At 40.8% G+C, this 15035-nt stretch overlaps 1 protein-coding gene across 1 annotated transcript; it reads left to right on the forward strand.

Annotated features, from left to right (window-relative positions):
* Positions 1 to 913: 913 nt before the first annotated feature.
* eva1a (eva-1 homolog A (C. elegans)) lies at positions 914 to 9288 on the forward strand. Its single transcript, XM_047580789.1, has 4 exons — positions 914 to 1572; positions 6539 to 6707; positions 7342 to 7719; positions 8169 to 9288. Exons 2-4 carry the CDS (start codon positions 6605 to 6607, stop codon positions 8279 to 8281), a joined length of 594 nt encoding a protein of 197 aa, XP_047436745.1. The 5' UTR covers positions 914 to 1572; positions 6539 to 6604; the 3' UTR covers positions 8282 to 9288.
* The last annotated feature ends 5747 nt before the right edge of the window (positions 9289 to 15035 follow it).

Raw genomic sequence — 15035 nt, forward strand, 5'->3', positions numbered from 1 at the left:
GCGCAGCATTAATTTCAGTCCATGTTATGGTAAAGTTTCCACAAGGAAACATGATGCAGGTGGGGGTTTTAAAATGTTCTCAGCGGCTACAAGCAGCGGCATAGCCTTCAGGATGACAGTGTGTGCAGGCATGCAGCACAAGTAGAAGTAATACTGACAGCTGAAGTGCACCTCCGGGATTAAAAGGGTGTGTTGGATGGTTTTGCAGTAAGAGGAGTCTATAATTTTTAAGTGTTTAGCTTCTAGATAGATGAGGATCAGAGGTGATCCATGTTTATTGAAGGGAAGTTCAGTTCATAGCACTGCTATCATTGATTTGACAGATCTACTTCCAGCAACACATACTCTTCCTAGAAGCAAGTTTAGGAAAAGTATTTTTCAGGACTTGTTGGGCTTGTTGTTTTCCTCCCATACCTGTTGAGAGCTGTTTCCCTAAAAAAAAAAAGTCTGTCAGCCCCCAGCCACAGTCAGGAGGGTTTATGGGCTTTTCTTGTTGCATAACATCAGCGCAAAAATAACCTGCCAAGATGACAGGTTGGCTGATAAATTTTTCATAAACAGTATATGATTTTTAAAGTTGTTGATTCAGCTCTGAAACATCGGTCCCATTCTGCCTCGAAGATCAAATCGCTGATCCACGCGCCAACAACAAAAACAGCTTCTGTGTAACTGACTTTATGTGAATTTGCTCAACCACATCTGCAGCAAGAAGATCAGTTCCCAAACACAGGCGAATGAGATGCGCTATTTCATTGCATCTATGATTTTTAGATATTTCAACAGATAAAATATTAATTTGATGTATTTGCACAAGGTATGCTCCCTGCTTCGCTGTCACAGAGTCCCTCCCTCTCTCCTCACAGCCTCTCTCCTCCCTCTGATGTGCACGGCAGACAGAGAGGAGAGGCAGCGAGTCTGCATTTATAACTATGCATGTGTGTGAGCGTGTATCCTAGTAGTGTGACACAGAGGGAAGGGGATGCAGGCACTTGGCAGAGGGAGCTTCGGCCGACCTGTCGAGGTCTCTCGTGTCCCATCTGTGCCCTCGGGAGCTGACCTCTGTCTCCCTGTCTGGAAAATAACCTGGAAAAACTGACATGGAAAAACGGACAGCTGCACTCTGGGAAACAGTCGGAGCACCGTGCCTCCTCCTCCTCCTCCTCCTTCTCCTGCTGCTTGTGCATCAGAGACAGAAGTACTGAGGAGAAGAAAGGAGAATGACTGACGTTTCTAATCTGTATCTACGTAAGAAAGTGAAGAGGAGACGGAGGCTTGCGGGCCTGTCTGACAACTGTGGGAGCACAGAGGAGATTTATACGTATAATTGTACTCTTTGTGCTCTTTTGGTTTTCTTTGAGGGGAAGGCAAAGAGCTGAGAGGAGATAATAGGGAACGGAGGGAAGGGGAGGAGAGACCAGAGCGCAGAGAGTGGAGGAGGAAAGAGGAGTAAACCAGAGCAGAGAGAAAGGGGGAGAGGTGGAAAGAGAGGAGGAGGAGAAAGAGAAGATGAGAGGAGAGGAGAGGACACAAGAGGAGGAGGCGCACCAGATGGGAACCTGGCATTAATCAGATGTAAGTATGAACATCTTGTTTTCATGTGATGATTGTGCTGTTGTTGTTTGTCTGCTGATGATGGTGGTGACTTTATGTAGTGTAGTATTTTACAGAGAATCTACGCTCCGTCTTTCCTGGTTTACTTTATTTTCCTCCACTGTCTCCCTCTCACCCATCCTCACCCTGTCGTGCTCTAGTTCTGTCTTGTTCCGTATTTTCTAAACCTGTGTGCTGCCTCTCCTCTCTCTGCAGGTCACGTTAGACAGTTGCGGTGCAGCAGGAGAGGGAAAGGCCAGTGTCACACTAGATCAGCATTAGCAGACGCACACAGAGGGAGAAACTACACTAAAAGTGTGATGAGGTGGAGGATATGTGTGAGGAGAGCCGCTGCATCGCAGCTGAAACTATCCTGGGAGCTATGTAGTTTGCTAAACCACATGCAAAAAGACAAAGGGCTATTGTGCCACATACCAGACTGCACAGACTCAGGGAATTGAGAGGAAAAACAAAGGAGGACGGGAAAGTGTTACCTCCACTTTGTTCCAGTTTCTTCATTCATATAAACAACCGGACTAGACTGTGACACTCAATATGTGGGAAAGGAAAGTCTTTTTGTCCATTCTTCTCTTTGGCTGTTTTATTTTTTCTGAATAATCTCAGTGCAATAAACTTGACCATTCATTACTTCATGTAGTTTAAACCCTGTTTAAAACCACTAAGTAAACATGAAACTTCAGCCAGAAGTATTAGTACGATGACTGGAAGCAACGGGAAGAACTAACTCAGCTCTGTTCAGACTCATCTACATACACCTACCGACATGTAAACCATGCCAGTTAACATGTTTATCTAATCTGTCAGAGCGGAATAAATTCTGTCCTTATGTAACCGAACTATGTGAATGATTAAACTATATTTCATTCATATTTCTTTATTCTGCATTAGTTCTGTATTTAGATGTGCTCTTAGATATGTGTTGTTTAATCAGCCAGACTTGATATTTCTCATTGTTGAAGTTTTTTTTTTTTTTTTTTTTTTTTTTGCTGCCTTTAAAAGGAACTTGGGAGCTCGTGGTAATGGTGTGGGAAACCATGCACATAAAATGCTTGTCGTTGGATCAGCCGTGTTGCGAATCTTGCAGTCTTGAAGCCAGTTTCCCATCAGAAACAGTTGAGTAAGCCAACGACATAATGAAACAATAAAAATCATTTTCCCCTGACGTGTTATTAAATTATGAGGAACACTCTAGACTTCCATCTCCAACCTTTCTGAAAATCTGAGGAAACATGATGTTACAACTATTGAACTCTAACCCTGTGAGTGAATATAAATACCACAGGAGGCCTCATTCTTACAGACCTTATTTATGAATGCACATGAGGCAAAGGTAGAATTTAGTAAGAGGACCTGTACCACACGCATGGCTTCGTAGTTATTATGAATCTATGACCAACCGATGGTTAGCTTATCTTAGCTTAGCATAAATACTGGGAACAGGCTAAATGTGACCAATTCATTTTAATCTTGCAGATTAAAATGAATTGGTCTGAATTTAGGTTATTTTATGGTCATTTTCATTTTCCCTAGAATGCAGCACATATACCTGAAAGTACACAAATAGTATGTAATTTAATAAGTAAATTGTTGCTTTAAAGTTGTATTTTTTATACAATTTTATCTGCAAGATAGATAGATAGATAGATAGATAGATAGATAGATAGATAGATAGATAGATAGATAGATAGATAGATAGATAGATAGATAGATAGATAGATAGACTTGCATGTGTATTCGGTGTAAACAGCTCCTGTTGTCTAGACTGCTGAACAGACTGTGACTGGCTGTAATGAGATGGCTGCAGGCCAATAATCTCATACTAATGTCATTATGTAACTGTGATGTTCAGCTGCCTGATAGTAAATTAAAGCAGATTTTTTTTCTCCAACACTTACCTGCTGTGACACTGATGAACATCTAGTCTCTGTTCCTCTGGTTCATAGAAGCAGTTACTTCACGAAGCCAAAGAATAAAGTCTGTTCTCAGGGACACATGCAAAAACACTGGTACATTATACATTATTTGTGATGGCACAATGACATGCTTTTTGCTGTAACCCAAATTGTGAAATCCAAAGATAGATTTAGAGAGTAAGCGGGAGAGTCAGGCAAAGAAGGGCAGTCACGTCCTGCAGCATTTACACACAACACAACAAAATGACCCTGACAGTCAGTGAATTTAGAAGTGCTTGGAGGCTGTGTTGTATTTGGTTGTGTTTGGTCGACCTGCAATGTCATGCAGTTTGTTGTTGTGTGTTTTCCTTCTGCTCTTTTTGCTATTTTGGAGAGTTTAGCTAGTTTTGTAACTTAATTACAGCCCCAAAGTGTTTTGTTTTTTTGTGCTAATGAACGAGTAATGACAGGACACAAATTCATCTTGCTGGGCCCTTTTTGTTTTCAAAAATGTGAAAGATAAGATGCGTATTTGTTCTCCAGTGTATTATTTGGTTTGTTTACAGGTCAAGAGTTCTTTGTTTCTGTGTCTTTACAGCTGAAAACATACTCAGGAATTAGGCCAGTTTGATTGTCCCTGAGAGCATCATCCATTATTTATACGTCCACCTTTAATCTTGTACCATGCGTTCACCGCATCACAGCCTGAGTGTATAGTGTTCAGGTTCAGGCATTTTATACGTGCAGTTTTAGACTCAAAAGACTCTTTCATTAATTTTTTAAAGACCTAGTGTGATATCTTTTCCTGTTGTTTGTTACGAAGGCCGCTCTGCCGTCATGAAGTCATTTGATGTGTTTGCACATTAATAAAGGGTTTTAATGGGATAAAGCTCAAAGCTCATGTAACAACATGCAATGAGATGTGTTCAAAGCTGTCGGCTGGGGAAATTGACACATTTATGAGATTACAAAAAGTTCTGCAAAAGGAGAAAATAATTGTCTGTGTCCCCTTCACCCAGCACCACTCTGTCTGCACTTTCATAAGAGGATTAATGCTCACATCCACACAGCTTGATTTTATTTGGGAGAAGATCAACATTATGAAATGCCAGGAAAGAAAGTCAGTGTTGCTGAGGAGCTTTGCAGATTTTCTGTGTAATTAGAGAGCTGTGCTTCGAGCACAGTTCAGATTTAAGTGTCACTCATGTGCAGATTATTGTTCTACACAAGTGTTTTGCAGATCGGTCTTGCAGATAAAAAGAACAATCTGTCTTGACTCTGTGGATGTTGGACTGTGAATGTTTGCAGGATGTGAGTGTTTGGGAACCCAGGAGAGCAACAATAACATGAGCACACTTGTGCTACACATTTACACACACACTGCAAATATATTGAGCAATGGCTGCTAATTAGCGTTATCTTTTATTAGCGTTTATTTTTGGAGCAGCACAGCAGTGAAACCGCATCATGACATTTTTAAATGAACGCAGCATCACATCTGAAGGAACACGCAAAGGCTCAAAAAAGAATTACGTTGTGACCTTTCAAAACAAATTAGTTCGAGCAAAGTCAAAATGTTTTGTGACATGGATAATGAAGAGCAAATATGTATGTACTGTAGCAGAAATATGGTTTTATACATATCGTATATAATCTTTTTTCATGACTAGTTCATCATCTCTCTAAAATGAGATATACTGGGTGCTGTTAACCAGTGTAGACAGTAAACTCTGTTTGAAGCTAACATGTCCATAAAACAAGCAAATAAATGTCCATGTATGCATAATCAGTGTCACATTTCTGCTCGATGGACAGCTTTACAACATAGAGTAATTTTTGTGCATTAGATGTTTTATGTACAGGGACATTTTTAAAAACAATAAAAAACATAGCTGTCTTCTCAACATCAGCCTATGTGTGTGGTACATAAGTAATAACCACATGTATGACAGGACCAAAAGTTTCCCAGTAGAACATTTCATGTTTGAGTCATTGCATCGTATGCCTTGGAGGAAAGAAATTTGAATCCTGTGTATGTGTTGTGCATATGTCAGAGCTGACTCTGACTCTGAAGATGGTCGATGTTATTTACTTGAACGCGCCTGAGTTGTTTTCTCACAGTGGTCACAATGTTTTGGCTGATCACCATATGTTCAACTTGGCAGCTACACTGGTGACTGTTTGTTGCCGCCTAGTGGTTGAGTAAGTCGACAGTATTTCCATCTATAGCCATAGATTTTATGTGCTCTGTTTATACAAGGCACTGTTTGGGGAAGATCTTGTAAGAATCAGTTTCATGCTACGAATTCAGTTTGTCTGAGTGTTTCAACCATGCAGATGTAACCTAGGCTTGTTCTCTCCCTCCACCCTCCTTCCACCAGAAGGTTATAACATTTTATAAGGTGTGTGTGTGTTTATGTTTGTGTGTGCTGAGCTGATTTTTACGAGGCATGAATGCTTCATTGTTGTTTGTCTTCTGGGGCCTGCAGGAAAACAGCCCAGGCATGTTGATAATGACGGTGAAGATTGGGACAGACGTATAGATTACTGGGTAAAGCTTCATAGTTTCCAAAGCACTCTATGATTACCTTTAATTTGTCAAATGATAGTTTGATCACGCCAGGTTGTCTCTATAAAAGACATGATTCAGTTATTTATAAATAGTAAAAAAAAAAAAAAAATGGTAATGCATTTTATACAAGAGCAGACAGTAGAGTAGAGTATGAGTGTATCATTTATTTAACAGTAACATGTGGAAAGGCTTTATGTGCTCCACGATGTATTCAGAGTTTCCACTTTCTCTTCTTATGCACCTTGGGCATTGAATAAGGTGGGAAGCACCACTATCTTAAAAACCCTTCTTAAATGTCTTTTACAAATCGCATTAAAAGAAACATTTCGCCATTTTTTTCTAATCCCTGACCTTTTGTGTAATGTGTTATGAGGTTGCTTGAATGAACTGTATGCGTTTCTTGTTTGTTTAGTGGTACTTATGTATCTCTCCGTCTCTCATAATTTCTGTCCTCACACTCCAGGGGAGTCTCCAGAAACTGAACCGACCTCTGTGTGAGAATAGAAGAACCTCATCTGACTGTGAAATCATGAGCGCTCCAGCGACGGGAAGCCCCAATATCGAGGTGACGGTGGTCTCCCAGGAGATGGCGTTGCTTAGCAACATACTGGCGGCGTACACCTTCATTGCAGGTACGGTATTGAGAAAAAAAACACCATGGCTATGACTGTTGGTAGCATTTAACTCTTTTGCTTTGATAAAGAAAAGATTGGAGTGATCAGCCAAAACATTAAAACCAGCTGCCCAGTAATGTTGACGCCTTGTTTGAACAAAACAGCTTTGACTCACCAGGATGAGATTCGATTTTCCAGGTGTCCTGCCATTCCTGAGCAGTTTTTGTGGCGTGGCAAGGCGCATTGCCATGCTGGGTACGGCCATCAGGGAGGTTTGTTGCTGGGGCTGAGGGGATCAAGGAGTGGTTTGTCTGATCAGCAAAAAAGTTAGTAGGTCAGTAAATAACATCCCCATAAATGCCAGGACCAAACTTTGAGCAACAGAGCAATGCGTTACACCTAACACCTGTCAAAGCAAAGTGTCTTACTAGTGGCATCCAGGTAAGAAGTAAATAGGTAGAAGACAGGCAGGTAGAGGAGGATCCACTAACACAAAGGCTATGAAAAAAGAAAGTGACACTGAAGCAACAGGGCTTGTAAAGACCAGAAGGACAAAGACCTGGATCCAAAGTGAGAAGAATCAACAGCCGACATCTTTAAATATGCCTGTAAACTTCCATTAATTTATTGATTTCTCCGTCCTCTCTCACAGACCAGCCTGAGAGGACAGCCCTGGTGTTCCTTGGTGGCGTGTGTGTTGGCCTTCTCGTCACCCTCTGCGCCATCGTCTTCCAGATACACTGTCGAGCTGACTGCCACTATGGCAACAGCAACAATCCTCAACATCGCCACAGGAACAAACATCATCATCACCATCATCACCGTCATCATCGTCGCAATCCCAACTGTCCCCACCGTCAACTCGGAGACAGTGACCCGGATCAGACTGCTGTTGTTGCCTCTGGGGGGACTGGGCCCACTGGGGACAGCGAGTCAGAGGACTGGGATGACACGTCTGACCTGTCAGCACGGAGACGCAGACGCTTCGAGAGGGCGCTGCTGCACGCCACCATGTTCACGTCAGCTGAGGGTAACTATCACACAAAAAACACACAACAAACACAGACTCACAGCACATATCAAGAACAAGATCCTGACAACTGGAGTCAAGCGACATCTTTAAATGTTGTGATCTGATCTTTTAAACTTGTAATGTTGGAATGTGTGTTACAAAATGTACTTTACTTGTACATGAGTACTTGAGAAATTTGAAAAACAAAACAAAACAAAACTGTTACAGATGTCACGTGTTTTAGAGCAACTGAAACAGTGACATGTAAAATGTTAAGAAGTTAAATCACCTTGTGCAGTTCCCATGTTTAGGACTTTATCCTAATGAAGGATTAAATGCTGGGCTGTCAGGCATATTCTTACGTGTGAGCGCATCAAGATAAAATAATGAATAGAACTCGAGGTTGATGGTTATGTGACTCAACAGTGAATGTTTGCCTCAGCATCTTTCTTTGTGTGTGTCATCAGAGCTGGACCGGGCCCAGAGGCTAGAAGAGCGGGAGAGGATTCTCCGAGAGATCTGGATGAACGGCCAACCTGACATCAGTACCGTCACCCAAAGCCTCAACAGATATTACTGACACAGACCTAAACAGACGGACTGAAAGGGAAATGCAATGCAGGCAGACAGAGGGATAGGAGGTGAATAAACAGGTGCACAAGCAAGCAAACACAAAGTAAACAACATCCACCATCAACTCATTGCTGCATCGACCGTACACACTGCACCAAAGAGAGTCGTTTCAGACTGTCACGGCCTGGAGCAGTCACTGTGTCACTGTGGCAAACGTACAATCTGCGATGGCTCAGTCGTCTAATACAGGACGTCGGTGCCATGTCTGGAAGTTGAAAACCCTGAGAATCAACCCACATACTGTAATCTGCTGCAGATCTGTCACAGATCCTTTCATATATACCTGTATATATACAGTTACTGGGATTTTCTACTTTTTAACAGGTGCTTTTGTTTTGAGAGGAACAGGAGGACAAACAGGAGGACGAACTGGAGGATGAACTGGAGGATGAACTGGAGGATGAACTGGAGGATGAGCTGAAGGCCTCGTGAAGGCTGCAGCTCTGCAGCTGTTCAAATTGATATAGTCTGATACTGTGTGGTTGCACTTTTCTCAACTCATCCTTATTTGTTTGTTAATTTGCTCCAGTCACGGCGTGAGCTCTGGAAACTCTTTTTATAATTAAAGACAGTTGAAGGGAAAAAGAGTGAAATGGGTAACGATGGATCTAAAGCTTCCTCTCCATAGAGGAGCAAATCATCTCCATGCAAAGATGGAGGTACACTGGTGCTTTTATTCATGCTGTATTTCTGAATCTATTGCTAAAATGACTGCACACTAACAAAGAGGACACAAAATGTTAAGGAATGGCTTCACAGGTAGCATAACAGATGTGTATGTGTAGTCTGGCAGCTAATTTGCTGTAGGTTTCGTTGTACATTAGAATAACAGATCATTATGTTTAAGAAGATCATGTTTCATGTCTGTATTTGAACTGAAAAAGTTAATAAATTAAAATTGCAGGATTTTGTCAAAGGCTTTTTCCACATTAGAAAAATTATAAATTCTCTAATTTAAACTTGGAATTTGTGGTTCACGTGTTTTATTTTTATTTGACTGTTTCTGGGTTTGTATGTGTGTGAAAGCATTTTTAATATATTAAGAAAGGGGCAGGTTGTCTAAAGACAGCAGTAGTTACAGAATTGGAGACATAAATCCACAACCCTTTCATGCATAGAGGTCACTACTGTGTACAGCTGTTTAAAAGTGTTTTTTCCTCCATATATGCCTGCAATTTTGGGCACTGCTGCATATAATCCACTCTAGTGGAAGCTATTGCATCATCCCATATAAACAAATCCCATTGGGTGGTCATTGTAATGGAAAAAGTAGTCAGTGAAACCAAGATGGCCGACAGACAGGGAGAAAGACCAAACACCTTGGCTATTTCGGTTCCTACCTTCTATAAAAAGATACCATTGCAGGTTAAAAAAATATAATTACATTAAGTAACGTCTAAGGTGCATATTATGTAAAGATTTTCCAAGTTTTGATTTTATGTTTGGAGGAAATTACAGATTAATCATCTGTCCACTCAATTGTGCATCATGCATCACTAGCTATGTTTCAACTTCAATGCAATGTCAATTACAGCCAACGTTGTACTAGAAAATAATTCATATCCTATAATGTTCTGGCTGTAAATCAACTTCCTTATGTTTTTATAATGTAATTTGAGTTTTTTTTCTGTAGATCCTTATATTCTGTAGAGCTCAAAAAGACAGGCATACAGGGTAATAGAGGAGTTACCAGACTCAAGTGAGGAAGAATGTGCTTCTGGTAGCAGTGATGAGGAATGGCTGCCAGTACAGACAGGTGCAAGCAGAGAAATAGGATCAAGCAGTGACAGTGACAGTGAGGAGTCTGGAAATGTTGCTGAGGGAGTTGAGGCTGAGGAAGGAGATGAAGCTGTTGAAGGAGATGAGGCTGTTGAACCTGAGGGACCACCGCCTCTCAGAGCTCAGGGGAAAAAAGCAAAAGAAAAGAGTGTCAGAAATGTCGGGAAAGCTAAGGATAACCAGTTTGAGGGAGACCTGCCTCCTTTCTTAGGAGAGAGCAAGATGAATGTTGAGGGAGCAGATGTAATCGATTTCTTCATGCATCTTTTCACCCAGGATATGATTGATGACATTGTATACTATACAAACCACTACGCTGTCCAGAAATGAAAAGACCAGCTGCCATTGACCTCAGAGGAGTTCAAAACATTTCTTGGAATTAATATGAAAATGTCATATGTCAGATATCCTAGATCCAGAATGTACTGGTCATCAGAGACAGGACTTTGTCTTGAACTGGTAGCCGATGCAACGCCAGTGAACAGATTTGAGCAAATTCTTAGTTACATGCACTTTGTTGACAACTACTCACTGGACCCCAAAAATGCCGACAGGTTTGTCAAAATCAGACCAGTCTTGGATGCACTCAAGGAACCTTCTGCTCAGCACTTGATCCAGAAGAATTTCAGTCGGTCAATGAGATGATGATTCTCTACAAGGGACGCCTGTCTATCAAACAATATGTCCCCAAATAACCCAAGGCCTGGGTAATTAAAGTGTGGGTGTGAGCAGGATCCTCTGGGTACATGTACAGCTGGGGGACGAGGTGAGATCAGTCAGCTGGGAATGGCTGGAGATGTAGCCATGCGCCTTTGTGAAGACATTCAGGACAAGAATCACAAGGTGTTTTTTGACAATTTCTTTTGCACCATTCCCCTCCTTTAGGCACTGGAACACCAAGGGATCTATGACACTGGTACACATAGAGGCAACAGGCTCCATGGAGCACAAGAAAAGCTGAAAAGAGAAAAGCAAATCAAGCAAGAAGGAAGAGGATCTGTCTCTGTCCTGACCAATGTGCGAAACATCACTGTCACACGCTGGCCTGTCCCCAACAGATGTGGCACAGAGATCGAGCAAGAAGGAGAAGCAAATGCTCAACATCCAAAGGCCATTTTCTGTGAAGCTGTACAATCAGCATATGGGTGGAGTAGATCTCATGGATCAATGTGTTGCTATGTATCCCCACCGATGCAGAAACAAACGGTGGTACAGCAGAGTTTTTATTCACTTCCTTGATGTCACAACTGTGAATGTCTGGCTCCTTTATAGAACGTCTGGAAATGAAGCAAAGGATCTGCTGCACTTCAAGGCGTCAATAGCTCGTGCTCTCCGTGAAGATACACACCAGAGGCAAACACAGTGCCACTCCACCACCGACAAAACGGAGAGCAGTGTCTAAGGTCCCCCATGAGATCCAGTATGCCCCCAGAAACCACTGGCCCGAGCTCAAGGAAGCAAAAAACTCCAGCAGTTGCCAAGATGCTGCATGCACACGAAGAACCAAGTACATCTGCTTGCAGTGTCTTGTAGCTTTGTGCTACGGATGCTTTGGTAACTATCATAGAAAATAGTCTCAAAAATGAGCAACAAATGAACATGATTTGACAGGAAATATGATACATGCTGTAAGATACTGTGAGGAAATATACTCAGTTCAGAGACTTAACAGTTCAGAGACTTGACAAGAATATAGTATGAAAAACACCAGTTACAGTCGAGATTCAATGAGGATCTACAGTTCAGAGACTGTTACTTCTGTCGCACTCTCCTCCTCAGTTCAGAGAGAATATATCTTTATTTTGCAACCTTGTTTTACACCGATAAGGATGTATAACAACACTTAGTAAAAAAAATCCTGAGTGAGTTTATCATAATTCATGCATGAAAGAGAGAAAGAGTTTGTAATGAAGAAGGAAACGGAGCCAAGAAAGAAAGAGGACATACACCTAGAAACACTGGTTAAAACAAATACATTCTATAATAACAGTCAGGCAATGAAGCTTATCTTCATGAAGGTGATAATATTTACTACAGAGAACTCTTTTTTCATATTGGAGGCTGTGGTTTATTAAACTATTGAATTATATTGAGTTGTACTGACTTATATTTCTAACATTTTGACAGCCCCATTTTACTCAGAGCTAAATAATAGAAACTCTTTTATGTCTAATTCACTATAGTTGAAAAAAACACCACAAACTACATCCTCCAAAATGATCATCCAGCTGAATCATCACCACTGTAATGCTGCTTCAACATAAACTGAACATCACAACAGTCATGAAGCAGGATTTAGTGCAACACTGTTATATAACAATGTATTAGTTTTCACAAGTGAACCAAATGAACTGGTACCTGAGTGTGTGAGCAGTATTGAGTGTCTAACACTGACCTTGAGAAATCTGACTCCTTATATCATCAAGAGAGGTGCTTGTTCACACGTTCACACATAAAGAGATCCATTTGATGGAGAAAAAAGTAAATGTAAACCTGTTCCACATATGTTAGAACATCTTCACCTGGTGGCCATAAGATGCCACTACTCCACAGTTTGTTTCAGCCAGGAAACCTCCATCCTATCTTCTCATTGTTTAGTTACAGCATAAATGGTTAAAAGCTGAATCAAAGTGTGTGTGTGTGTGTGTTTACATCGAATTAACCTAAAAGTCAGAAAGGAAAATATTAAATTACTGAAACAAGACTGAATTCAAAGTTTAACCCCTTCTCAAAATATTCTCAAAAGATGATGAAAAGATGATATTTTCTACTAAACTGATTTCATTAAAACCGTGTTTAATTTAATTTAATTAATTTACCGTATTTCTTCTAATGGCCGATATTCAATTAAAGCTCGATGTAGATGTCGTGTCAACAAGTGCCAACAGGTGGCAGTAGCTACGTTTAAAGTGCCACATGAACCCATATTTTCAACGAAACAATGTCAATATAGACACGCACACACGAGCTGGACGAAATATAGTTGTGTTGACTCAATAGCGGCTGAAGGAGGAGAAGAAATGGATTTGTTTGAGGATTTGTGGCAAAGCCATTTTCAAGACGGACTTTTCAAGGAAAGCTGGACATCGTTAAGAAAGATCAGACAACTACAGAAGCTACAGGAGAGGATTTGTCCGACTCTTTCAGTCCAAAAACTAGGAGCAGTTCCCCTGGTTCACAGGATCAGAAGAAAAATAAAAGTTCTGGTGAGTAAATTGAATAATATTTATATATTTTATGTATTTTTTTTGCCGTTTTATTGGGTCGATATTGCTGATTCTGCTGGATTTGACGTATGTGACTATGTGGTGGTTGTAGTGAGGGAGAAGAGACTTGTCTGTGATTTGAATTGAGTTTCTGAGTTTCTTGCTTTACTAATGGCATTCATCTCACTGTATCAGACACCAGGCTACGATGCAACGTCCTGTTAATGCACCAGCGCCACTCGCTGCTTCTTGGCTGTTTGTTCAGCGTCTTAAATTCACATGCAGAAACTCATCAGTCCATTTAGCCTTGAGCAAAACTGTTTTAAAACCAAACGCTGCTTCTTAAACTTGCACTCTTGAAAAAGAAAATTTATTTGGCTGACAACAAATGAAGTTTTATCGTTTGCATTTTGTGTCTTTAAATGAAATTGTGGTATGTGCAATTTATCCATTTTTTCTACAGAAATATTCTCTTACCTTCAACACCAGGTTGAATCCTCCTCATATCACCCTTTCTCTTTTTGCCTTGTAAAAAAAAACAAAAACAAACAAACACAAAAAAAACGAGACACATTAGACTTTCCATCTTTTGATACCAGCCTATAAAAACAAGGCTGTTTTCAGTAACCATGTTTGATCTTCTACTGTAAAGATTTAACTGTGAATGAGTTGAACGTAAGCACAGGGTACATACATAATTGTCCTTAGATGTCGGTGGCCAACAATCACTCCTGGAAAAGCCACCGACTGAGGAGGGTAGTTGGATGCTGCTCCCACAATGTCCTTCCACAGCTGGCGATTGTTACAAACACCCAACCTCCTTTTCATCGTGCTCGGGAACTGCACTGTGATTAAAGAGACTTGTTAGACATGAGGAGGAGTTGCTTTCTGAGGACCTCAGATAAAGAGTTCTTGTTGCTCATTGGGCTTGTAAAGATTACAAAACCACCTCTGAATCCACAAATCTACAGTTGTGAACAAGTAGAAGAGGTTTAAGACAACCTTCCACAGGAGAGGTCAAACAACCAAGAAAAGTCCAAAAACAAGATGGATAATCGTCAGAGAGGCCACAAATGAACTCACTGATGTTCAGAAGCGTAAGAAGGAGCACCGGGAGTCACTGAAGAAGAAGAGGAAGGTTAAACGCGGAGCAGGACGTCTCAGGGCCCCACGGAGAAATGATTCGAATCAGTCAGTACTTTGTTATTATAGTGAGGACCGGCCTCCTTTATTTGTTTTATTGTCTTTAATCTCCGTATTGATCCCATGAAAGTTACATGTAAGATTTTCACTGGTTGCTGCATTCCTGCCTGCTCTCGTATTTTTAATTTTGTATCTTCCTTAAGTTTTTCCTTGTCTTTAATTTTCTCTCTTTCTATGTTTTTTCACTGTTACTCCTGTGAAGAAACGGACTTTCCTGTTATTCAGAGCAGACAAACTTTTGAGAGCGGATGCAGTGAAAACCAGGTTATTTTCTGTCTCTCTCTCAGTTTCTGAACTCTTATTTCTCTGAAGATGAAACAATGAAAACAGTAACAGAAGGTGAAGGTTTTGTCCCACTAAAGGAACCTCTGCACATCAAGGAAGTTTAACATCTGAGACACTGCTTTGTGATTATTAGCTATGAAGTCTGCGTTTAGGCTTTGTTTCACCCAAACTGCATCTGAAATAGGTTTGATATGGTTCTGGGTTTTTTTTTTATATAAATGATGTGCT

This window comes from Mugil cephalus, chromosome 3 (assembly GCF_022458985.1).
Source record: "Mugil cephalus isolate CIBA_MC_2020 chromosome 3, CIBA_Mcephalus_1.1, whole genome shotgun sequence".
Taxonomy (NCBI): domain Eukaryota; kingdom Metazoa; phylum Chordata; class Actinopteri; order Mugiliformes; family Mugilidae; genus Mugil; species Mugil cephalus.

What these genes read in the sequence shown, in the direction of transcription:
- eva1a (XM_047580789.1), top strand. Translation starts at nt 6,605, where the DNA reads ATGAGCGCTCCAGCGACGGGAAGCCCCAATATCGAGGTGACGGTGGTC. An exon ending in GGCGTACACCTTCATTGCAG is followed by an intron (nt 6,708 to 7,341) that starts GTACGGTATTGA and finishes CCTCTCTCACAG; the next exon opens with ACCAGCCTGAGAGGACAGCC. An exon ending in CATGTTCACGTCAGCTGAGG is followed by an intron (nt 7,720 to 8,168) that starts GTAACTATCACA and finishes GTGTGTCATCAG; the next exon opens with AGCTGGACCGGGCCCAGAGG.